The following is a 26,757-nucleotide window of genomic DNA, read 5'->3' as shown; positions in this document are numbered from 1 at the left end:
CTAAAAGGTAATGTAAATGTTTCCCTTGCACATGTGCTAGTCGTTCCTGACTCTAGGGGGCAGTGCTCATCTCCTTTTCAAAGCCAAAGAGCCAGTGCTGTCCGAAGACCTCTCCGTGGTCATGTACCAACATGACTAAATGCTGAAGTCACATGGAACACTGTTACCTTCCCACCAAAGGTGGTCCCTATTTTTCTACTTGCATTTTTACAAGTAAGTTGGCAGAAGCTGGGACAAGTAACGGGAGCTCACTCTGTTACCTAGAGCTAGGGATTTGAACCACCGAACTGCTGACTTTTCTGATTGACAAGCTTAGCATCTTAGCCACTGAGCCACCGTGACCCATATCCAGTGACCTTAGTAGCTAGAATTATTGACATTCAGAAGCATCAGACAAGACTTTAAAGGGCTTTCATTAGATCTTTAAGACAAATTGGCAGGGATCCCATCTTAGAAAAAAACCTGTTGCGTTACGTTCCAAATGCCTATTTCTTTTTGCCTGTAAATGAAGAAGAGGTTTTTTTGTAGAAGCAGGGAGAAGTGCCCCTGCTCAATATAACAGAAGATGCATTGCTGAGTTATACCTCAAGGTTCCCCAACCCCCAGGACATGGACCAGCACTGTCCATGGCATGCCAGAAACAAGGCCATGTAAATAAGGAATGATCCATCCATAAACCACACACCCCTTTGGTCCATGGAAAAACCTCTCTCCACGGAACTGGTCCCTGGTCCTTAAAAGGTTGACACACAGGTGTACATAAATAGGAAATGCAGAATAGTTAACATTGTTTGCAACATCTGTAAACTGAGAGTATCCATGCAAATGAGAAGGTGACATATTTCTTTTATTTATATTTCATGTTGGTGAGGAGAAAATTCCATAGCCTGGGGGCCACAGCAGAAAAGGTGGTTTAATTTCCTGAGAAATAATTTGCATAAAGGATAGAGTGATTATTGCATGCTTCTGATAAGGGGAACTTGGGGGAAATTAAACATTCATATAAGTGTGATTTACAACTTTTTTTCCAGCAATATTACCTGTGTTCTTCCTAGGACTTCTTCCGACATTTACCACAATGGATTCAGCAACATACTGCAATGAATGATGCTGGTAATTTTCTGATTGAAACATGTGATGAGACTGTTTCCAGAGATTTAAAACAACAATTGCTCTTGCTAAATGGACGATGGAGAGAATTATTTATGCAAGTTAAACAAGTATGTCCTCGGAGACTTTCTTCCTATAGTTAAAAGCCACTGTTGCACAGCATTATGTTAATAGGTTATTTAATTTTTAAATTTAAATAAAGATTTGTATATCACTCATTCCATTTTCTGTGTGAAAAGAAAAACCCATATTTCATAAAAAAGAGCGCTATAGAATTATGTTGAATGGAATGTAAACTTTTGTCCCTTCTGTGCTTAATGTTTTGCTGAGCCTTCTTTACTTCTATATCGTTTTATCTATTTTCTGTGCTTTCACAGTACGCCCGGGCTGATGAATTAGACAGAATAAAGAAAGAATATTTGGATGGAGTGGCTGCCTTGTCTGCTTTCATTGATGACGTAAAGAGGAAAATCCACACACGTTTAGAAGTGTCCTTTCTAAATGTAAAGTTATTTGTCCAAGAAATGGAGGCAAGTTAATTAGAAGCTGGGCATTATTTCTATGTAGCACTGCTGTAGATTCTTGTTTTGCTTTTTGGAGTAAGAGCATTTTTAAGGGCATTGGCAATATCCTTACCTTTACCTTTACCTTTATTTCGATTTTTATACCGCCCCCTCTCCCCAAAGGGACTCCTCATAGTTCTCTTAACTGCTGTATCACTTTCCTGCTGTGACTTTAAGATTCTTTGTTTTTTGTAAATCATGTGCCCCTGTGCTTAAGTGTTAAACAAAAATTTCCAGTGTGAACTATTTAAATAGAATTGTTACCTCCTTCCAACACATAGTTTTCAACGTTGTTTTTTAAAAATATATTTTAGTAGTATAGAAATGAATCTCTAATGAATGTTTTAATAACATAATTTCACAAAAATATTGCATTAAAAATCTTAAAGTTTGCAACCTAATATGTATGCTGCTTAAATGGTTATGGAATGTTGTATTTAATATGAGCTGCTATTAATTAATGCAATGGAAGGAAAGGATGCTGATTCTTACGGCTCGGTCTTCTCCCCTACAAATAATAGGAGATTGAGCTCCATTTCTTAAAAGCCTTGCATTTTTACACATAATTATTTGGAACAAAAATATTACAGGATATTAAACAAAAGGCACTCATTATGGAATCCCAGTACAAAATGATAACAAGGACTGCACAAGTGGTTACCAAGGAAATTCCACAAGAAGAAGTCAATGAAATGCTTACAAGAATGCAGAGAATCAAAGGACAGCTCAGCAAGGTAATTACTATTCAAGTAATTTCTTAAATTACTCTAAATTACCTCCCTGTAATGCGAGAGATAAGGGTGGGATTGATTTATGTTTCTTTGCTGTATTTAATTATTCTGTCATTCCCAGTTCCTTTAGGGCTAGCCTGGAGACTTTCAGTATGTTCCAACTGCTTCTATCTAATAATGACTTACTTAAATTTATTTCATATTCTCTCGACTGTGAATATGAAACAATTTTACAGAAGACATTATTCCTTCTATCCATCTTTGCTGCCACCGCCCTGCCCCTTTAGGAATTTCAATTATACATCATGTATCAGGTATTTTTAGAAAAACAAAAGGGAAAATAAAGATGACTAGAATCAGAAAAAGAAGAAATTGAATAGGTATCAATATATGCAAGGCTGCAAACCTTGGAATGAAATATTTGTCTTAACCCAATCATTCCCCCCACAAAAGCAAATTTGTGGGAACTACAAAGAAGGAGGATAATCATTTTACTAGGGGCGCTATATATGATCACTAGATATCAGAAGAAAAACATTCTATTTATGCAAATATACCCAAAGATATCTTGGCTCTACAGGTAATCCTCCTTTCCCTATTGCCTCATTTAGCAATCACTTTCAGTGATGACAGAGATGAAAAAGTAATGACCAATCCTTGAATTTCCAACTTCCACAGGTCTGTAAATTAAAGGAAAGCTGAAATGAAAGATCATAAGCATAGTTGCAAGTTTGCTTAACAACAGGACCAACAATTGCTGGTCCAGACTTTGATTGTTAAATGAGGACTACCTGCATTTGAAAATCATCATAAAATTGAGCAACTGCATTAATACTTGAAGAGATTTAGCTTTCATTAGATATGCACATGTGTATATAGACAGACAGGTACTCACATATATACCAACACACACAATAGTATCTAATCATTGTATATATCTGTGTGTGAGAGATTTGTGTTACATTTTCATCCATGGTTTTAAAAATATTTCTGTTGGTATTAGGTTAAGGAGACCTGCCCAGTTGTGCTCTTTGATTCACAAGAATTACTTCCTCATCTTGAAGAATTAGAGAAACAAATTACACATTTTCATGAATCTCTTGACAAGATCAATGAAATTATTTCTGTATTAGATCCTGAAGCCCAGCCCGCTCATGTTTTTAAACAGCAACATCAGGTATTTCTCACGCAACTGCTAAGGATATGTTTTGTTTTAGTATTTATTTGGAGAAAAAGTATGAATAATTGATATCTTGAATAAATTGATATCTTTAAACAAAATTTTAAGTAATTTCTTAGCTACATATTTCCCTTTTACTGGACTGTATTAAACCGGAAGTTGAAAAGGGGAGAGCATAGAATGGGAGTAACAGCCATGTCTAACATGCAGAAATCCCCATAAAGAGGAATTCTGGCAATTCAGGAAGCTAGGAAAGATTTGATTATGGGAGAACTTCCAAAGATAGTAAGAATTGTTGGCTGAAATTTTATTTGTCTGAAATACCCTTTGGCCAGTATATACAATTTGGACACATATAAATCAACCCATATGACCTGGATGTTTGAACATCTTCTGGAGTACCTGAAGTAACATCCTCTGAAAATCCTCCGAAGTACCTGGATATAGCACTTCAAGCTAATAATTCAGTTTTATGAGGTACTGAATGAGGAATTAGAATACTCAATATTGAAGAATCAGTGTCCCAGGTGTTAAAAATGTGAATATATTTCTAATATTTGCAAACATTGGGGTAATTCACCAGAAAATGTTGTTTCATTTTTATTGGCCTTATCAAAGAATGTACAAGAAGGAATGGACATTAGACGTCTTACACTGGCAATGTAAAAAAAAAAAATAACATTCTAAAACTCATATGGTTTGGTTTTGTTCTTTTATAGACTTGCATTACTTCATATATTATGATTTTTGGAAGAAAGATTCCAGTTAAGATTCTTAATGTGATGCTGAATTATATTCCTAAAACATGGAATTTCTAATCTCACGAAAAGCTATGGCTCTTCAGAGCCTCGGATATAATGTAGATGATAATTTTAGATAATTAAAAGAAATTTCCTTTTAAGGAAAAGATTCAGAATATGAGGTTGTTGCCTGTTTTCGAAAGGTCTCTATGTTCTGAAAATCAGAAGATGGCACAGTGTGATGTGGCATAGTCTAAACTTAATGATAAGATAAATGATTATATAATTTTATTATATCAATCTTTTAATTTGCTGATTAGTTTCTTTTGCCACATGTAATTTATTCTATTCACTAAATTATATTTAAGATTTTTTTCCCTTTCACTATCTCTTGTTTTTTGGTCATGATGTCAACCTTTTTTGTATTTCATCATATGCTTCATGTCCAAAATATGCTTATTTTAATATTTTCATCTTTTTAAAGGATCTGGTAGCTTATCAAGAACACTGCAAAAAAGCCCTGTTATTAATTGAAAGAAATAGTCAAATTATCACAAAGCTTCTGGCTTCAAGTAAAGTATTAAATCACTTCAGCTTTTCTGTACTTCAGAAAAAAGTGGTAGAAATTCAAGCTGCTTTTCAGGTAATTTTCAATTTCAACAATGTCACTAAATTTTTAACATTATTTTAACATGAAAAAAATGTGGAAAAAAAGTCAATTTGATTAAGATATATTAAGATAAAGTAACTAAACTAAAACAATAATACAAAATAGCCTTCGATAAATGTTATTATAGAAAAGAACAATGCAAATAATAACAAATTCAAAGACATGGTCTGCAGAACTAAAGGCACAAGGTATCATGGGTGTTTGCCCACTTTCTTTGAAAATACAAATTTAGTTTTAGGGGAAACAAAGAGTTAAGATAGAAATCATGTCTGGTTGCTTGCAGTGCTTAAAAATACTGGGTCAGTGATGCTTTTAGGAATTTGGCAGTATTCGTCTTAGACAAAAGATGAGTTCTGTGAGATATTTGAAGTATTTCTCTTGTATAATCCTTACTCAGTTTTTTACTGTTAAGTTGGTCTTGCTGAGACAGTTGCAGAAGAAGAGAAATTCCTGTCCAATGTAAGAACAAAGTCAGATAGTTGTTCTGGAGCCCCCAATATGTTTTGAAGGTCCCTGTGATCTATACTTGATGTCAGCATCAGACCCCATACAAAGGAATTTCTTCCTTTCTGTTTATCTTGTTTATTTGTGTCCTGCTGAAGCTACACAAATACTTACTGTGAGTAGATGAATTAAAAGGAATGTAACTAGAGGCTATGGAAAGTACAATTATTACTCTTAATTTTGCAGGGGAGAATGTTTAATGATGTTGTAGTGATGATGTCTAATAATTCTAAATAATAACATCCTATCTGAGCTTGGCTTGTGCACTAATTAAGAAATTGAAATCATATAACTACAATTATTTCCAGGTCCAATTCACATTAACATAGATTCAATTTCATAGGAATGAGATATATAAAAAGGACTGCATAAGCTTTTTTTATTCCTAAGAACTCCTCATGAGGCAAAATGTTACAGAAAAACACAGGAAATAGCAACAACTTTTGGTTGTTGTTTTCAAAGTCCAAATATTTAAGTCCTTTCGAGTATAGTTTGAAGCTTTCCCAAGAAATTGTAGACTGCATAGTACTGTTGACCTCAGATAGTATTTAATCTTGAAGGAAAATGAAAAGATATTTCTCCATTCTCATAATACTGAGGGTACAGGGATGTGACCTCAGTTTGGTAAAGCAGAATAAAGAAACATAATCATATTTTTCCTCAAGTGTAAATTATAATTTTAGTTAGTGCAGAAAACGGGATATAAGATAAAATGTTTAGCATTGCAGGATTTTCCCCCATTTTCATTTATAAAGGATATGGGGCAGAAGACCGGTGATTGGAAGAAAAATGTTGAGGTAAATAGTCGGCTGATGAAGAAATTTGAAGAATCTAGAACAGAGTTGGAAAATGTTCTCCAGACTGCCGAATGCTGTCTAAAAGAAAAAGGCAAACCTGAAGAACTTCTCCGAAAACATACAGTAAGTATAACTTCATAAGGCATGTTTTTGTTATATTTCATATTGCTAATTAAAATAGCATTGCAAGTAGTGACACCTAGCCAACTATAGTTAATGCCAAAAAAGCCAGCAGGATGGAAACTACTTGGAAAAACCAGAGCCATAGGTTAAAATAAGAGATCAAAAGCATTCCTCCAAAAACCAGGAATTAGTTTGTTTTTGCTTTAATACACATTTAATTTAACTGAATTTAATTATTTGATTTAAATACCAATAATCAGCACTTATTTCTACAGTGTGTTTATTGATAGGATAATTTTTTTAAAGTGTAGATTTAATGTATTTGCTCCATAGGAATATATTTAGGCTGTTTGCGAAAGCTGACATACAGTTAAGTTTTGAAATAATGCTTAGGAGTATAATTTTTGAGTCCTTGAATATTTTACTTCTTTACAATGTAAATTATGAACATACAATAAATTGGAAATAGGGTAGATATCCTCAAGTCATTCATCATTCCTGTGACTATTAAATGGACACAGCTATGTAATTTTTCTTGGTAATAATACTGAATTGATTTTTATTGCCATCTTGCAGGATGCTTTTGAAAGTCCCAGTTTAGATGAAAGCCTTGATATTCTCTTATGTTCTTCCATCCAAGTACTAATTGAGCCTGAGGCTGCTTAGTTATAAAACCAAAACAAGACATCCAGAATAGAGTAATAATCCTCTACTCTGCTCTTTTGTCTGATCGTTAGTGCCTTCATAATCTGCATAAGAAAAAAAATCTACATCCAAATTGCAGCTTCTTATTATGGGTTGGGGTGATATGGAATTTAGAGGGTTAGGCCAGCCCTATTCTTATAATTATAGCTCTATAGAGCCATGGGGGCACAGGGGGCACAATGGTTAGAATGCAGTGTTACAGGCTAATTCTGCTGACTGCCAGGGGTTCAATCCTAACCGGCTCAAAGTTGACTCAGCCTTCCATCTTTCTGAGGTCGGTAAAATGAGGACTCAGATTGTTGAGGACAATATGTTGATTCTGTAAACCACTTAGAATAAAGGCACCGTGAAGCAGTATACGAGTCTAAGTGCTATTGCTACTCTTCCTATGGCCAGTGCCCACCAACCTCCATGATTTTCAAGGAAAAAATAGCACAGATATAAATTGCAACCAGTTATCATTCATAAGATTAACCTCAATCATACCATCCAAGTTTGCTGTATTAGTACATAGTATAAGATTTTGGAATTAACCTTCTGTTTCCCTAGCAACAATATTAACATTTAAACATGTGATAAATTTCAAAACCAGGAATTTTTCAGTCAGTTGGACCAAAGGGTGCTCAATGCTTTCCTGAAAGCTTGTGATGAACTTACTGACATCCTTCCTGAGCAAGAGCAACACACCCTTCAGGAAGCTGTGCGGAAGTTGCACAAGCAGTGGAAGGTGAGTTTTGCCAACCAGCTTTAGTTATAAGTTGTTTTTCTCTGTATGTAGTCCCTCAGGTCTGTTGACTCCTGGACTAGTTCCTGCAGTTTTCATGCCAAGATTTCTTTAAGTAGTTTGCCCTTGCTTGTCTCCTAGGGTTCCAAATGAGTGACTGGCCCAAGGTCACCCAGTTGGCTTTGTACCTAAGGTGGAACTAAAATATTCAATTTCCTAGTTTCTAGATTGCTTCCTTAACCACTACACCAAACTTGTTCTTCTTGTTTAATGTACACAGCCACAAAATCCATTCTGTCAGAGGAAGGCAGAGTCCCTTGTGCAATTATTGTTCTCAGTTATTCCTGTCCAAGCAACATGAAAATATCTTGTGTACTTTCACAAGTTTACTCAACTCAGTTTTCTTAATTAAAGATACCAGAAAAGAATCACTTATCTTAAAAAGTATTTTTTTTTATCATAATGTGATAGGTTACAAAATTATTTTTCATGTTTTAAACTTCTTGTTTCTGCTGGGATTTTGCATGAACTTTTTTTCTGTTCTTTTTTATGGTGTAACATTACATTATATTTTCAGAGAAAGTTATTCCTCTGAAATTGTTCAGAAAAACAAGAGAACTGTGTTTTATATTAACTTTGTCCCACACTTTTAATTATGATGCAGGATCTCCAGTCAGAAGCTCCATACCATTTACTCCGCTTAAAAATAGAAGTGGAAAAAAGCAAATTCCTAGCAACAGTACAAGAATGTCACACTGAACTCACTCGCCAGCATGAGCTCATGACCAAGGAGAGCAGTGAAAAAATAATTAAGGAGCACAAGGTAATTCTACCCCTTTCCTTAAATAACCATGGAGTTTTTCCTCTGTATTTTGTTATCTACCTTGACTCCATATAAATAAAGGGATATGCAATATAGAAAACACTGCTGTCCTGTTCTGCTTGGCATTATACCCATGATTCCAATATTAAAAAAAATGATATATGAATGAGTGATTTTTTTTTAGTATTTTATGGTAGTGATTGATCTATTGCGTATTGATCTTAGAATTTCATCTACATTACTATTCGGCATATTTGTGCAACGTCTATGAGCAATGTTTACTTGGAACAATAAGAGCTTAGATTCACAAATATTATAATTAAAATATCATGTTTCATTCAAACTGATACAGTGAAAATTGTAATTTATTTATTTATTTATTCAATTTCTACAGCCACCCGTCCCAACTCTGAGTGGCTTATATTTCTTGGAGCTTAACCATTATTTCAATAATTTTTATGCATGCAAACAACCAAATTCATTTTGAAATATGATTGACAAAATAGATTGCTGTTTCTTGATCTGTACAATACAGCATCAGATACCTTGATGTATCTTTCCAGAATCTTTTGTTTTCCTGTGGCACTTGTTTATTATCATTAGGTAATTGAAGGTACCATTTTCAGTATTAACACAATTCATATACTGATTTAATAATGCTGTAATTTGAAAAACTTACTTCTTAGGAGACATGCAATGTATTGTACTGCATATAAAATCTCTCATGAAATCCCCAGATAAATACAATTAGACAGTTCATTAGATAGTTTTAACAGAGGGGAAAATTATCTTAAATATAAAATTTCAATAATGCTTGGAAAAATGCCTTCTGGATTCCTTGAAACTAAAGGAATTTAAACACATTTCCACAATCAAAAAGGTGAGAAGCACTGCCATTTTCTTCACAGAGATGAAGTATCTTGTCATTTTTTTTTTACATTTTTAAAAAAATAGTGAATGTATTTGGTTCTTGAATACCAGGTAGAAATTAGATTTTTAAAGTTCATTTTTGCATCAGTGGGGTGAGCAAGTGTTTCTCTTTTATGCCATCAGATGTTTTTTGGTGATAAAGGGCCTTTACAACTATGTGAGAAACGACAGCAACTGATTAAAGAATTGTGCTTGAAACTACCAGAATGGGATCCAATTAAAATGACATCTGAAAGTAGCCAAAAAGATCTCAGTGAACTTAAAACTCAAGTTGCCCGGATTTATATGAAACTAATAGATCAACCAGATAAATGGCGAGAATACATGAACAGGTAAACAACTATATGAACAGCAACATAGAAGGCATGGATTTAAAGTACCAAAGTAGAATTACAATGTCTGTTAACGTTGTAAATTCTATATTGCTTGTCAGAAGCACTCAATGTTTTAAATTGTACAAATAGAACATCAAAGAGCAAGAAGGTTAGGATCTAGATTAGAATGTTTGGGAAATTGCTGTGATTTACTCACTTGGAATTTTCAGCCATTTGAACAAGCAATATTCCTCTCCAACTGATTAAAATCATTTGCTATGCTGAAACTACAGATGCTAACTTCTTGAGTTCCCTTGAAACATTTTTCATTAATTCAACCAGTATTGTTCATCTACTGTTTGCTTATCCTTCTATGGCTATGTTTCAGATTTTCTGAATTACGAAGCTGGATTTCATCAAAGGAAACACAACTTAAAACAATTAAGAATGGTTCAGCTGATACTACTAAATACAAACAATTTAAAACATCAATAGAGGTATATTAAAAATGATTTGAAATGAATATATTCTTGTAATACTAACATATTGATTTGAAGTGGATGAAATTGATAATTCAAACTGACCTTTCTCTGCTTTTGGCATTTTAAAGCTAGGTCAAATAATTTACAACAATGTAAATAATGTTATAGAAATAGTGAAATGTAAAAGGAACTGCAATTGCCAGGATAAATAAAATCTAGAAATGGCTAGAAATTCTACCCTTTAGAAAGAAGTGTACAATGTAATTCAGAAGCTTTTGAAAAACCACTGGTTATTTCAAAACACACTTGTACCAATAAATGTCATTAGAATGATAAGTACATACATCAGTGACGTGCGGTGAGGTTTATGATTGGTGAGGCACTGACACAGTGCTGGGTTTCAAATATTTTTAGACTTGTGGACTTCAACTCCCAGAATTCCACAGCCAGGCATGCTCAGTTCCAATTTAAAGCGACAGCATTTGTTTTTCTCCTTTGCTCCTTCTTTCTTTTTCTTTTTCTTCTCCTTCCCCTCCTTCCTCCCTCTCTCCCTTCCTCCCCCTCTCTCAAACACACACACACACACACACACACACACACAGAAGTTGGATTGGACTATCTCTCCTACCCCTTCCCTCTCTCACTCACTCTCAAACAAACCCCTCCACACACAAAAGTTGGATTGGATATCTTTTCCAGTGGCTTGAAAGCAGCTCCTCTGCCATCCCCCCCCCCATTCCCCTGCTGCCTTTCCCAAACACCTCCACCACTGCAAATGCAGCCTGCTGTCTGGGTGGGAAATGCCTGGAACACAATAAAGCCCACCCACCACCTCCTGCTGGCAGGCTGGGGTGAGAGGAGAGGCAGAGAAGCCGGAGGGGAGCCGAGCCAAGCCTTCCAAAAGAAAGAGGCTGGGGGGAAGTGTGTGTACTACAGCATGGCTCTTTGCCTGGCTTCCTGCCTCCTCCTGTGGTCTCCTCAGTGCTCGCTTGTGCTCTCCCTCCCCAAGTGTAGTTTGATTGCAGGTGGAGCCACGTTGCCTTTTCAAACTTGTAATCAGTGAAGCTGGGCTAGATTTTTATATAGTTTTATCCAGCTGTGTGTGTGAGAGAGAGAAATGAATGGGGGCCTGGGGAGGAAGTCACTACACTTGGGGAGGGAGAGCACCAGTGAGGTTAAGCAGAGTCATCCACAGTGAGGCAGCAACTAGCTCAGCTTTTTTCCTTTTCCTTTTTTTTTTCATGATGAGAGTGGTGAGGCTGTGCCTCACTTGCCTCACCTGACTGCACGTCACTGACATACATGTTTCACATACTTTACAATAGAAAAAATGTACCACGAAAATATATCACCACAATCTACCAAAATATTCCCCAGTCTCACCCTGCAGCACTAGTGGCAATAGTTTCTGAATGAATAACATTGCACACAAAAAAGTGACATTTTGAAATGCTGGCTACATGTTTGTATGTATGTATGTATGTAGGTAGGTAGGTATGTGTATGTATGTGTATATATGTGCATTTGTTTTCGTAGATTTTCACGGGTGTAGGTATGCTGATCTTGTTGTATTCGGGTTTTTTCCCATGTAAGATTGAGATTGCTTGGTAACGTTTCGGCGAGGTCTCACATCTTCAGGCTGGTGTTTTCGGCTTCATGTTTGTGTGAATAAAGTGTAGTCGGAGCTGCCATCTTTCTATAAATCTTGGTGAGGGTGTGTGGACTGCTGGCTTTGTTTCAGTAAGTGGATTGATTGGCTGTGTGGTTGTATCATGATTGATTGTATCATGAGAAACACCCCAGGAAACTGGGTTGTTGCCAGTTTTACTACCAGTTCGCAAACATGCACTTTTTAATGTAAATTGTTCTTCGCGCATGAACAGAACAATTGACAGTGAACTGCACATGCACAGTCACTAAAATCCAAAATGGCAGTGGCCCAGCGGTGGTGAGGGAACCAGTTCGGGGACAGAGCAGGCCTGGGGCACTGCCAATTCTGCAACCCAGGCCTGAATTCCACTACCGCTTCGGCCAAACCAAGAGCAAACCGCCTCTGACGTGTATATACCTCTCATTCATCCTATTAATTTAGTATCATAATTGGCTTTTTCAATCTATAGCAATGTTTTATAAATTGTTTGATAGAAGCTTGTGTCCTGATACAGCCTTCATTGACTTACCCATGCAAACTAATGTAAACCCAGTTCTCGTAGATTGCTACTTTAATAATGCTTGTTTGGTACATCTAATTTTTATATTGGTTCTGTTTCAGGAAATTAGGCAAGATGCCTGCAAGAAGGGAGAAGCTATCATCTGGTTGAAATCTAGGCTTGTTGCCTTATCTGAGGTTTCTTCTGAGAATGAAGTAAAAAAGCAAGGGGATGAACTTTCAGTGCTTGCTGGTGATTTTAAGAAAATTTTAGCCTTGTTAACAGAGGTATATTATAATTATATTATATTCACTCCAGAAGCTGTCCTTTTTTCTATTATGTATTCAGTTATAGAAAATCAGTAGGATTCTGTTGTATTTTAGCAATATAGTCTGAATGTTACTATAATCAACAATAATCAGTATTTTTCCAATATCTAGGTACATTTGAATACTATTAATAAAAATAACATAATTATTGTAGAGTTACAGTATATAGTATGTAATTGCATCGCTAATGATAAGTGAAAGTAGTTCTCTGAATTTCCATGTGTCGTTTGGAATTATATTTCAACATATATGTACATGTGCTAAATACATGAGCGCCAAAACTTTTGTTCTCTTAAATGTATGTTTTCTTAAATGTATTTTCTACTCAAATTATACAGTTTTCATATGAAAGTATTGGCGGCAACCTTTTCTATAATATAATGTTTGATGCAAGCACGTAATCACATGGGTTTTTATGCTGAATGCGTATAGTATGCTCTATGCATAAAAACAAACAGTTGTGGCACTATGGAGAAAAAAAAATCAAAATTCATATTATTCTTCACATTAGCAATTTTCTTTCCTCCTGCTCCCCTTTCTCCATCTTATATTCACTTGTGCTATTGACAATATGCCAGTTTCTCTTTTTGAATTATTCATATTTGCTTTGAGAGATTTTCCTAAATAGTTTTGTATTTCTGAAAAGTTCTGCAGATGTTTGCTGTTTGCTGAATAGTAAGGCTTGTTTTGAGCATAAAAACATTTATTTTAAGAAAATGAGTATGGTATTGGGAACATAGAATAGGAAAAAAAATGTTTGGCAACTATTATGGCCAATTCTACAATTAGTTGTAAAAATTTCCAAATTAACCTGGAAAGCAGGGCAGGTAGCACAAAGTAAACTCACAAAATAATAATAGAATTCAGTAAAATAGGAGAAATGCATTTATAGATTATAGTAAGAGGTTTTTTTTACTACTTTCATATAATTGGAAAATAATATAGAGACGATAAATGAATTGGTTGATTATATAATTGTATTGCATTTTGAGCTGTTTAAATCATAAGTTCTAATTATTTGGCACTGAATATTTTTAGAGCTTTAATATGGTTTCTGAATACAGATTGAGAAGACATTGGGTGCGGTTGGAGATTGTGTTCAATACACTGAAGAAGTGAAAGGCACATTAGAAGAACTGATCACAAACTCAAAAGAAGCTCAGACAGAAATTGAAAAAATCTTAGATGTTGATAACTTGTTACAGGCCCAGCAAATCTTTCTCTACCATCAGGTACAATCGCCCACATATCAGCTTTCACTGAATATCCAACAAGTTCTCATATATTATTGTTGCTGCAAAGATTAATGTCTGAATTGTAGATAATACTTTTTTAAAATAATAATAATACGTTTTTTATTTTAAATACAAATAATAAACATAATTCATATAAATCTAAATACCAAAAAAGGAAAAAGAATACAAATATTACGGTGCACCCCCCAAGACAATTTTTTTCTTCTTCTATAACAACTAAAAGATATACAATATATACAATACAATAGCAGAGTTGGAAGGGATCTTGGAGGTCTTCTAGTCCAACCCCCTTCCTAGGCAGGAAACCCTATACCGTTTCAGATAAATGGCTATCCAACATCTTCTTAAAGACATCCAGTGTTGGGGCATTCACAACTTCTGGAGGCAAGCTGTTCCACTGATTAATTGTTCTAACTGTCAGGAAATTTCTCCTCAGTTCTAAGTTGCTTCTCTCCTTGATTAGTTTCCACCCATTGCTTCTTGTTCTACCCTCAGGTGCCTTGGAGAATAGTTTGACTCCCTCTTCTTTGTGGCAACCCCTGAGATATTGGAACACCGCTATCATGTCTCCCCTAGTCCTTCATTCTCTTAAGCTAGACATACCCAGTTCCTGCAACCGTTCTTCATGTGTTTTAGTCTCCAGTCCCCTAATCATTTTTGTTGCTCTTCTCTGCACTCTTTCTAGAGTCTCCACATCTTTTCTACATCGTGGCGACCAAAACTGAATGCAGAAAAGATGTGGATATTGTGCCCTTATCCGCTCCAAAACAGCATATATTCGTGAGTAGGTTTATTCCCTTTGCCTACTGTAGATAATAATTAAGAACCCCTTTTCATACAGGTTGAATTGGAAAGAGGGGATATTATAATTTTCTGTCATAAAATGTTGAAGGTAATCATTTAATATTTATTTTAAAAGAGAAAAGTGTAAACCTTTTTGAAGTGTACTTTGCCAAAGTGCTGTTTTGTTATTCCTTTTCTCTTCCCACTCTATTCTTATCATTATTCTTCTAATAAGAAAAGGCACTTCTAGGGGCCTTTTCACAATTTATACAGGATGAAATTAGGAACTGCCATCATCTTGGCAAATTATATGATAATGCTGTTTGTGGTAGCATATTTCTCAGACCATGCTTAATATAATACAATGACGTTAGATTGCTTGAAAGTATTTTCTCACCAAGGTTTCCCCTGACATTTCTATGGCAACAGCTGCTAGAGTGGCCTTGAGGAAGGAAAGGGGAACTGTAAGAGAGTAAGATGCTCCTGGAGTGAGGAGCAGGAGAGGAGAAAGTGGCCTCTGGTTTAATTTATCAGTAGTCACATGTAGGTAATGAAGGTATGGAAAGAGGCAACAGATGTTTATGAAGGTATTGAAAGAGGCAGATGATGTTTATGACTTAAATCCTTCATGCCCTTTCAGCCCTCTTCCCTATATCAGAAACTTTTTGACCTGTCTTCTGAACCCAATATATTGCCTGCTAAGTGTCAGTTTGGTTAACTAGTTGAGGGAACAGAAGATGATTTATGCAAAAGTCAAGTCTTTGAGCAGGAGTCACGAGGACACTTAGATTGTGCACTAAATCAGTCTGAGATAGTGTTACCTCATGGAAAATTAAAGATGAAAATGCTCCTGATCCTTCAGGGCTTTGAAGCTGTGTACTTACCATTTTTTCCCAACAAAATTCCCTAAATTATTATCATCTTCAAAGTGCTCCATGGCACAGGACCTAGCTATTTGCGGGATCGTATCCTGCCCCATACATCCCTTCGGCCGATTCGCTCACACAGAGAGGGACTCCTCCGGGTGCCATCCACTAGGCTGTGCCAGCGGGCGACGCCCAGGGGAAGGGCCTTCTCTGTGATGGGCCCGACCCTCTGGAATGACCTTCCCCCTGACATTAGAACGACTACGGACCTCCGCTCCTTCCGCCGGAAACTCAAAACCCACCTGTTTCATCTAGCTGGCCTGACCTAATTCCAGCTTTCCCTCCTCAGTTTGTATTTTTAAATTTTATGATTTGGTTTTAAGGTTTAATGTTTTTAATTCTTATAATTTTGTACAGGGGATATTTAATGCAATTTTACTTATGTATATTATCGAGTGTATGGTTTTTTAAATTTGTACCTGTACACCACCCCGAGTCCCTTCGGGGAGAGAGGGCGGTCTAGAAGTTTAATAAATAAATAAATAAATAAATTAAAAAGGAAGGATTAGAGACTGGGTAGCTAATACTGTTGGATCTATGATGGACCACTATCTCCTTCAAGGCAGATGAAAGCATTCCTTTCTACAAAAAAACAACTGCTTGAGCCCAACTAGTTGCCATCTGGTAATCTGACAAGGGGCTGCTGGCTGTTTTACTTGCAGATGTCATAACTGCACAGAACTGCCTTATTGAACAAGTAAAATACTAAGAAAGGCTCAATCAGATTTGCTTTTGTATTCCCCATAACAATTTAGTATCAGATGTCAAATGTGACTTTTTAAAAAATGGAGAATTTTACCATTGTTCTAGATCTGTACTTCTGAAAAGTTTTGAAAATTATAGATGAACTGGACCTTTCTGGTATTTCAATAAATGAGCAGAGATCATTTAACACTTGTTCCCTAAAACGGGTCTCCAATCTTGGCAACTTTAAGACTTGTGGACTTCAATTTACAGAATTCCTCAAGCCAGCGAAGCTGGTAGTTGAAGTTAGTTCTGGGAATTGAAGTCCACAAGTCTTAAAGTTGCCAAGGTGTATGTGCACCTTTGCATATGCTTACAGTGCAGTTACTTTTGCATTAAGACAATGCATCTGTATTGAGTACAATACTTTTAAATGTTTGTTTTTAGCAAAAGTCAAAGAGGCTTCATGCAAAAAGACAAGATGTACAACAGCAGATTACCCACAGTAAAGAGTTACAAATTGAAGGAGGTCTGTCTCCTGCTGTGCAAGAAGATTTGTGGAAGTTGGAGAGTACATTAGAAAGCATGCAGCAATCTATGGAACAACGTGGAGATCAATTGCAGGTACATATTCTTGTAACTAGAAAAATAAAGAAATGCCGCTTTATATTTAGTATGAGATGTTTTCTGGCAAGCTTTTTTTGAGCTTAGCTGAGGTTTTAAATGCAAGTTTCCAGCCAATCTTGTTAGAGGGTGGAATCAAATTGGGGTACATGTTTGGGACTCCAATTGGATATTACCAGGTTATAGCTGTAATCCAGAAGTGGTATTCAGCAGGTTCTGACCATTTCTGCAGAACCAGTAGCGGGAATTTTGAGTAGTTTGGAGAACTGGTAAATACCACCTCTGACTGGCCCCACCCCTATCTATTCTTTGTCTCCCGAATCCCAGCTGTTTGGGAGGAAATGGGGATTTTGCAGTAACCTTTCCCTGGAGTGGGGAGAGAATGGAGATTTTACAGTATCCTTCCCCTGCCACACTCACCAAGACATGCCACCACCACCAAGACTTATCCACAGAACCAGTAGTACCAATTTTTGAATCCCACACCTGCTGTAGGCTAAAGTGGGAAATAAATAATTCTAGTAATGCTATTTTAGTATTTCTGTCAAGAGCCCTGAATGGTAGTGTTCATGTAGCCACCAGGAATAGAGACTGATTGCAGGTTATCCTTACCTTTTGACTCTGTGAAATTATTAACTTTTCATAATATGATTATGAAAGTCAAGTATTAGATTAATCTAGAATTTAACTGCAAAACCTGGGTATCACCAGACTTTGTGAATGGCTCTCAATTTTAGGATATTGAAGGACCCATTGACAAATTCATGGAAACTAGGCCTATCCATGATTAGAAGACCCGATTTTTAAAAATAATGTTTTGAAGCCCACTATAAGTTTTAAAAAATTATATGTGTGCTATAATACACATGCATACATAAATCTCTAGGAGTATTGAGGCAAAACCAATTAACAAGTTAACATAAAAATTTAAACAGGGAATTATCCCACTTACAGCAGCATAATTACTCTAAAAGTTCTGATGCTATTTTTTGCATGCAAAAATAGAGTGGAATTCTCATAAGACTTCATTAACTACTGTGAGAAAGAATGTTGGACAAAATGCACCTTTGAACTATTCAAATAAGGAAAGACAGATGTTTAAAAGAGAAAACACACTATAGGCCATTCTCACATGGCTCTTGCACACTTATTTTATTCTTAAGGCTTGGGAATAATCTAAAATGTTAGTAATAATCCAATTATCAGACAGTTTAATAATTAAACTTTAGAAGCTATTTTACAATGGTTGTTTTAACTGTAAGTAGTATATAGTATTTGCATATAAAACCTAGCTAAGGTATAACACCAAGCAAATTTGGCTAATTTGACAAAAGCTTTTGAAGTCATATTTTGATACCCCATTTTCCCCAAAATAAGACCTCCCCTAAAATATTTAACCACATGCGCAGCAAGTCCCTGCCATTTCCTGGGGGGAGGAGGGGAACATGCCCCACATGCACTTGCTATTTACGCGGAATGGCCTTGCCGAGGCTGCTCCTGCAAACCCTAGCTACTGTGCCCCTTCTCTTAGTGGAGGCTGCAAAAAGACCAGCAGGGCCAGGGACGCTAGGACTGGCAGGAGTGTGCCAGAAACAGAGACAGAACTTCCAGCCCTCTCTAGATCAGCTGATCCGCGGGCTGAGGTTAAGGAGCCTCCTGCACCTCAAAAATAATAAGACCTTCCTGAAAATAAGGCCAAGCGCTTATTTCGAGGGTCAAAAGAAAATAAGATCCTGTCTTATTTTAATGGAAATAACGATAGTACATAGTGGGGAAACAACTGGGAAATACCAGGACTATTAGCAGATGGAAAAGCTATTGGGAAAAATTATATTGGATGAGTAGAATGGCAAACAGACTTATTACCTGGATAATTACAAGAATTTATCATTGAATTCACATGGGATTGTCATCGCAGTACAGAAGACTCTGCTATTATGTCCTACATTTGGACTTCCTATTGATCTTTGCTAATAGAATGCACAAGTCTTGGATTTAGCAGGGAATTTTATTTGTATTTAATATTGGAGGTTTTGAATAGGATAATGAAAATTCTGGTAAATATGTTAAATCCAGCTTAATTGTATGAACCAGAAAAATTCATTATTCATCATGTTAATTATGAACTTTAATTTCCTGTCCCTCTTTTATTGTTCTGTCACTTTGCCTTTTTCCTTTTTTTTTTTTGTAGCTCACAATAAACACATGGGAACAGTTTGAAAGAGACAAAGAAACAATTGTCAAGTATTTGAGTCATGCAAGCTCTGCCCTTGAACGCATCTTAAGTTTTAGCAGCTTGGAGAGTTTGTCATCAGAATTAGAAAAAACAAAAGTATGTGTCCTGGAGGACTTTTACTGTTCTGCCTGGTATTATATTAAGTTCTTTTGTATTTCTTTTTGTTTAAAAAATGTGCATTTTATTAGTGACTCCTTATCACTAATAAAATGCATATTTTGTTATGATGGTTTGTTTATAATGATGGTCAAGCAGGTAAGTCAGTAACTTTAAAATAAATATATATCTAAACAATATTAAGATAATTGGTTTTTAAAGCTAGGTATCCTTTCCCTTTTTGTTTTGCATCTATTGCTGATTATTTGTGTAAATCATCCAGAATGATGTTGAATTGCAAAACCTTATAAATGCTGTAAATAAATTAATAAAGGCTCAATCTGGGCCAAACAGAACATAGTAACGATGGATTCTCAGGTTGAAAAGATGCATATCCCCCTCCCCAAATAAAAAGATGATATGCAAATTTCATGATCCTTTACGTGGTTCAAGTTAACCATGATCTAATAGCATTACAAATATAAAACATTGGTAGAGAAATGTTACAATCATGCTGGAATGGTTCCAGTCCTAAGAAAACTGAAACAGAAGGAAATTCTGTATTATTAACCAAAATGTCTTTAAGTTGCATATAGTGAGGAATTCCTCCTTTTAAATCAGATATTCTTGAATTGGTAATTTTTAAAAACCTATTTTGGTATTTAATGTTTACAAGAATATGGAGCAAATTCCAATAATAATAATAACAAGAGCACTTAGACTTATATACCACTTCACACTGCTTTACAGCTGTCTCTAAGCAGTTTATAGAGTCAGTATATTGCACCCAACAATCTGGGTCCTCATTTTACCGACCTTGGAAGGATGGAAAGCTGAGTCAACCTTGAGCCGGTGAGATTCAAACTGCCAAACTTCTGGCAGCCAGCAGTCAGCAGAAGTAGCCTGCAATATTGCATTTTAATTCTTGTGCACCATAGCTCGTAATAATCCATAATAAACATCCGGAGGACCACTTGAACACCATTAACATTGACAAAAGCACCGTCAGTTGCAAAAGGCAGCTTTACTGGAGCAGCTTACATCCAGCGATGCTACCCGTAATACCATCAAAAAATAATTATTTCCTCTCCCTGGTCTGTGGGAAGAACTTGATAGATGGATATAAATGCCAATCGCAGTCTAAACATCTGGATGACTGTGTGATCATGGATGATCATCCAGGTAATATCAACTACCACTTGTTGGCAAAATGTTACTGAGAATGATGTTTAACTTGCCCCTCCTTTTCATAGGAACTTTCCAAGCAGACAGTAGCCATGGCCATGGAAGCAGAGAATCTGGTCAGGAAGTCTTTAGCCATACAGCTTGGTCAAAGGAGCAAGGAGAGTCTTCAGCAGCAAGCAAAGTCAATTCAGGAACAAGTTAAAAAAGTAGAAGCTACACTTGAAGAAGAGTATGTCCTTAAATAGTCATAATATTTTGTTTCCTGACACAAGGAATGTATCTATTTTTGCCTTATATTAGTGCAGTGTTGAGTCTTAAAGACTTTGTAAAACTCTGTCATAAAATAATAACTTATCTATCAGAAACGACTGTTTTAATACCAAGTGTGGTGGAAGATCTGAGGGGGAAAAAAAGAAAGTATCAATACATTCCCTAATTGAAAAAAATTATGTCCTTGGTCCTTTAAGTGTCCTTATAATTGTTGTGTGAAGGAGCCATTGTGAATCAAATTTTATGCATTTAGCCTGATTCTTCTCAAGGAAAAAAAATACTTTGAATTGATTACAAAAGTCAAAGTAAAGTCATACTAATGCACTTCAATATTCAGTACAGGAATAAAAACAGAAAATTATTTGATAGACGTTAGCATTGATAAATAATGTCATTTCCTAAAATGCCTCAGGACATTTAGAAAAATCTACTATCAGTCTGCTTTTTAAAATTGCGGGATCGCATCCTGCCCCATACATCCCTGCGACCGATTCGCTCTCACAGAGAGGGACTCCTCCGGGTGCCGTCCACTAGGTAGTGCCAGCGGGCGACGCCCAGGAGTAGGGCCTTCTCTGTGATGGGCCCGACCCTCTGGAATGACCTCCCCCCCGACATTAGAATAACTACTGATCTCCGCTCCTTCCGTAAGAAACTCAAGACCCACCTGTTCAACTTAGCTGGCCTGGCCTAACTGTAGTTTTGTGTCCCTCTAGTCTGTTTTTTTTTTTTTTAATTTTTAGGGGTAGGTTTTTTAGGTTGTTTTAATTTTTAACTATACTGTACAGCCTATTATTTAATCTGTTTTTAATGGGTTTCTAAAAATATTTAATTTTTGTATATTGTTTTTACTGTGGTCTGTACACCGCCCCGAGTCCCTTTGGGGAGAGGGGGCGGTCTATAAATTTAATAAAATAAAATAAAATAAAATAAAAATATTTTTCTTTACAGTTCAGCTGAGTGCATGAGAACCTAAACTGTGCCTTTCTCTACCTGAAATGTGCCCTATTTATTTCTTTTTCTCATGCTATTACAACTGATAGATAAAATGCCTATCTATCTTATTTCTTTGTATCCCTTTGTATTTATTCACTAGGATCTGGCTGTTAGAATTTGGAGATTAGAAAGCATTATACTGAGAGCTATATAAAAGGAAAAATCTAGCAACTTTTATTACAGTGTGAATTTAATGCTTTATACTTTGTTTCATCTTTGCCAGAACAGGGCAAATTTTATTCCCATTTTACAAATAAGTCCATGAGGCTGATTTAATAATTTTGAACAAATTAAATCAGCTTGAGACCTGAACAGGGAATTAAATTATGGTATTTTGATTATTTTTCTAGCATTTCATATTCTAGACCACAAAAACTCTTAGCATTTGCCAGTGAGTTATTTGCAAAAAATAACAACCCTGCATTCATTTTTATTATCCTTGTACATTCCTTTTTTCCATGAATCTTACTCTTGCTTTGTAAATTATTTAGAACTTATTTCTGCTTTATTACAAATGAGCAAAGAAAGGCATTGCTTCTACTGCCTCTGAACTGCATTGTGTGACCTTATTTTTTCTTCTTCTGAAATACTTAACTAATTGGATCGGTCTTGACCCTTTTTAGTACAAGTTTAGGACGGATACTTAGTTAAACATAATATAGCTAGCTGAAACTAGATGATTGTTATTTTAACAAAATATGCATGCATATCTACCTGGCTGGTTAAATTTTTTGGATTTGAGTTTGCACAAATGTATGGTTCAGTTGTATAATTCTATGGTTGTATAATTCTGTGCATTCACATAATGTGTACACTTGCAAAAGGGATTTTGAAAATGCCCAACTTCAGTGCCGGCAACAATCTCCTTCATCTGGGGTGATAGAAATTATCATCAATCATACAGAAAGATATATTTATTCTTTTGGTATTTCAGTTATTTTCATTCACACCACATAATTTTGGGGAAGCTTTCTTTTCTTCTAATGCATATAAACACAATATGTGTGGTTGATCATAATATAATAGTTTGTCAAAACAGATCAAGTGGAAGGGAATGGTAATATTTTAACTAGAAGCGCAATTGAAGAGTTTATTAGGAATGTTTGTAAATAAAGATCAGCATTGACTCTCAATTATAATTTACAGTTACTTCAATCTGATTAGATAAACTTTCAAGATTTCTCTAAAGTTTAAAATTAACAAATAATTGCATTTTGAGAAACAGTTTTCAGTGGTGAAAGTATCAGGAAGACAAATAGCTTCAAGGAAAACTGTGTGCAAAACTCTACATACAGGTAAACGCACCCACATTTTTTCACCTGCAGCAGAAAAATGTTCGCTAGATTCACACGTTGCAATAAAGCAAGATGTTTTAAACTCTAATTTATCTTGTGAGCTTCCAATATTGAGGCATTATGGATAGAATCATGTATCAGGAGAGCCAAAAATAAACCAGTATGGCTAACAATTCAATATACCTATCCTATAAAGTTAATTTATGCTTTGGATATTACAACAATCAGTTTGCCCATCAATCAATCAATAAATAAGAATATTCCATATAGAGTTATATGAACTTATTCAGAATATTTAGTGGTGTTTCTTTGTTTCCTCCTGGCTTCATGATAACTGTGACAAGTAGGTTAGTATCAAAACTTCAGGTCACTTTAATGGTTAACTTTGCACTTGCATTACACCACATTTAAAATGGTAACAATCTTTAACTGAAAATAAGCTATTTAAAAACCATCCATGTGGTAGTTGCTAGGTGGTTAATTTCCACACTGCTGTAAAAATACGCCTTTGAAAATAATATCTCAGAAGATGATTTTCTACTTCCCACACCAGTTTTGTTCTTTTCAGAAAATGGAAAAATGGAAATCACCTTCAGAGTGTAGGAAGACTACTTCCTACACTCTGAAGGTGATTAAGACCAGATTCCTTGGATACTAGAATTTTAAATTTAGAAACAGGCATTTTGTGGTTTGGTTTTTAAAATGGCATGGTATTATGTAAGCATTTCTTTAAATTGGACATGTAAGAGAATGGGCTTAGTTACACAGTAATAGTGTGTTAATTTTTTTCCACTAAATATGGTTGATTTTAGTATTAAAACCATGGAAATGGTGAAAGACAAGTGGGATCAGTTTGGGAAAAAAATTGAAGCATTGTCCTTCTGGATCAATGAAAAAGAAAAAGCGCTGGATGCCTTGGAAATACCATCATCTTCCCTGGATGTGCAAATCAACCAAATTAAGGTGATTGGTTCACATTTTATGTAACATTAAATATTGTTTTATCCCCCCCCCCCTAGAAATCTGCAGAGCAGAGAAGTAGGCTTTTAACAGCTACAGACATGCTTTGACATAAAAATACTAAGGCAAAATGTTTTGCAGGACTTTAAAATGAAATTCAATTTTTAAAGTTTTAAGTTAAATAAAACAACTTTGGTATATGTGAAAAGTTCAGTGGATTGGTTTTTGGGTGATGCTGTTTACGTGCAAAATATCATCCTGGTATATTTCCACAGAATGTAGAATGGTTTCTATTGTAATCTGTATTGCAGTTACAGTATTTTATTCAAATATGTTAGATAAATTGTGTATAATTTTGTGTATTTTCTCAAGTAATGCTGAAATAATAAAGAAATGTCTGGATTCAGTATTAGTAGCTAAACCTTTTTTACATACTCTGAGTTCTTTATATTATATGCTAGATTCTATTTTTCCTCTCGAGTGTTTATATATATAAATTCATATATATATGAATGAATATATATTCATTCCTAGAACTTTTTTTAAAACTTCCATATCAAACTGCTAAAACTTCTTAAAATAAAAATACTCTTAGTCCAGGTGTAGAGAAAAAGAACTAGATATTATTTTTTAAATTGATTGTTGTGATGCGAATGGACACTGATGGAAGACAACTTGTGATGTTGTAACACTCTTCCATGGTGTGTTGGACTTATCTACCTTATGCCCCTCAAAGTACAGTTAGAAGATTTTCTTATTTGGCTTAATTATCTGAAGTTCAACATGGTGTCCTTTATCACAACACGTGTTGTACTACCGTATTAAAAATATTAAATGCTTGATGTAATATGATAATAAGATGATTGCCTTTGCAGTAAGCTAGTCCTCAATTAATGACTATAATTAAAACTTGCAACTAACAAGTCAACTAACAACGTCAGTTCTGCTACTGTCATTAAGTGAGACATCATGTGACTGTGACTTGTCATTTTACGCTGGTTTCTCCAGTGACTGCTTGTCAGAAGCCAGCTGTGAAGCTTACAAATGATAAGCACATGACAGGTTGTAAGTTTGAGTTCCTTTGTAAGTCACTACATAGCAGAGTCTTTAACTGAGGACTACATATACTTCATTTTAAGATAAAATGCTGATTTACATAATAAAAACCAATGAAACACTTTTATCTGGCCTCATCAAGGCCTTTTTACAATAATTAGGGTCAACCACTCACAATTTTGAATGAAAAGATTCTAACACTGTGATCACAAAATCCATAGGTGATTGGCAGTTGGCATTTAGGAATATTGGTAGAACAACATTTCTTTCAGGTGGGTGGAGACATAATAAATAATTTACTGTATCATTATTTACCCATATTTTTTTGAATGTGGAAATATGAAAGATGGCTACTGTTGAATTTCAGTTAAACTGAATTTATGTTTTGTGGTTCTCACAGAACTGCCATGTTAATGAGATCGTCTCTCATAATTCTCTATTTTGTTCTTCACCTTTTGTTGGGAATAAAAGTAGCTTTTTATAAATCCTTAAGTTTTTAAAGATAAATGATCAACATGAATAAATTCCATTATACTAATCTATAAAGCTGCAGATAGAAATTGCTTTTCCTCTTTAAAATACATCAAGGGTACACTTTTGCTTTAGTGTATAATAAAGGGAGTGGGGGAGGCATTGAATTATTTAAAGGGAAGAATACCAATTGTTTCCATATGTTTACAACTATATGATCTTACCTGAAAAGTAAGTAAATAAAAATTCAAATGAAAGACATGCACGACAGCTGTACGTGAATATATTACAAATAATGTAATTTGCATTACATTATAGTACAGCACGGACTTAAAAATAAAGGTTTTATCACAAGGGGAGAGAGTATTTCTGTGAACTCTCCTCTTTCTTCTGAAGTCCCAACACCATAAATCCTCCCATTGATAAGAATAATCCAGTCTTCAGCATCAGAAGCAACCTGAGATGATGATGCTCGCTCTGAGAACAGAAACTCTTCTAGTAGCTAAAGTCAAAACATAATATATATATATTTTCAATTAAGAATGTTTTCACTCCAAGTATCTTTGCTGTTTATAGTAATTCTAAAAATCATATTTTGGGCAGTCATAAATAATTAGACATAATTACTTGCATTTTTATATTGACTTTATATAATTTTATCATCATGGCTTCCTTCAAAGATACATAACCACTGAAGAATACGATGTAAGCTTTGTTAAATAGGTTTAATGTCACAAAACCTACAGTATCACTGGCAAAGGCTATTATAGCTAACACTGTAGTCCAGGGGTGTCAAACTCACGTTGTCATGGTAGCAGCATCTGACATATCTGGACTTTTTTCCCCTTTGCTAAACTGGGTGTGAGTGTGGCCAGCACGTGATGCATAGCGCCCTGCTGTAGTCTATTTCATTCTAAGGGAAGAGAACACTTATTCTGACTTCAGTAATTCCCAATTCAGTTGATAAAGTTGGTTCTGTCTCCTATCTGAAATTCAGCCAACTACTTGACCATCTTCTGTCCAAAGTGGCAACAAGCTACATACAGT

At 35.4% G+C, this 26,757-nt stretch overlaps 1 protein-coding gene across 1 annotated transcript in view; it reads left to right on the top strand.

The window, feature by feature from the left end:
• SYNE1 (spectrin repeat containing nuclear envelope protein 1) overlaps positions 1 to 26,757 on the top strand; it is a 325,193-nt gene that overhangs the window by 91,900 nt on the left and 206,536 nt on the right. The window contains exons 17-32 of the mRNA XM_081943908.1: positions 1,056 to 1,220; positions 1,488 to 1,640; positions 2,264 to 2,407; positions 3,408 to 3,581; positions 4,809 to 4,967; positions 6,254 to 6,418; positions 7,716 to 7,850; positions 8,512 to 8,670; positions 9,724 to 9,932; positions 10,303 to 10,411; positions 12,669 to 12,833; positions 13,940 to 14,107; positions 16,972 to 17,148; positions 19,340 to 19,480; positions 20,734 to 20,894; positions 24,036 to 24,186. Of these exons, the coding sequence (XP_081800034.1) occupies positions 1,056 to 1,220; positions 1,488 to 1,640; positions 2,264 to 2,407; positions 3,408 to 3,581; positions 4,809 to 4,967; positions 6,254 to 6,418; positions 7,716 to 7,850; positions 8,512 to 8,670; positions 9,724 to 9,932; positions 10,303 to 10,411; positions 12,669 to 12,833; positions 13,940 to 14,107; positions 16,972 to 17,148; positions 19,340 to 19,480; positions 20,734 to 20,894; positions 24,036 to 24,186 (2,535 nt within the window). The remainder of the gene's footprint in view (positions 1 to 1,055; positions 1,221 to 1,487; positions 1,641 to 2,263; positions 2,408 to 3,407; positions 3,582 to 4,808; positions 4,968 to 6,253; positions 6,419 to 7,715; positions 7,851 to 8,511; positions 8,671 to 9,723; positions 9,933 to 10,302; positions 10,412 to 12,668; positions 12,834 to 13,939; positions 14,108 to 16,971; positions 17,149 to 19,339; positions 19,481 to 20,733; positions 20,895 to 24,035; positions 24,187 to 26,757) is intronic.

This window comes from Natrix helvetica (genome assembly GCF_964273705.1).
Source record: "Natrix helvetica genome assembly, chromosome: 2".
In the NCBI taxonomy this organism is placed as follows: domain Eukaryota; kingdom Metazoa; phylum Chordata; class Lepidosauria; order Squamata; family Natricidae; genus Natrix; species Natrix helvetica.
Note: the sequence above shows the minus strand (reverse complement) of the source record. Positions and strands in the feature narration are given on the sequence as shown.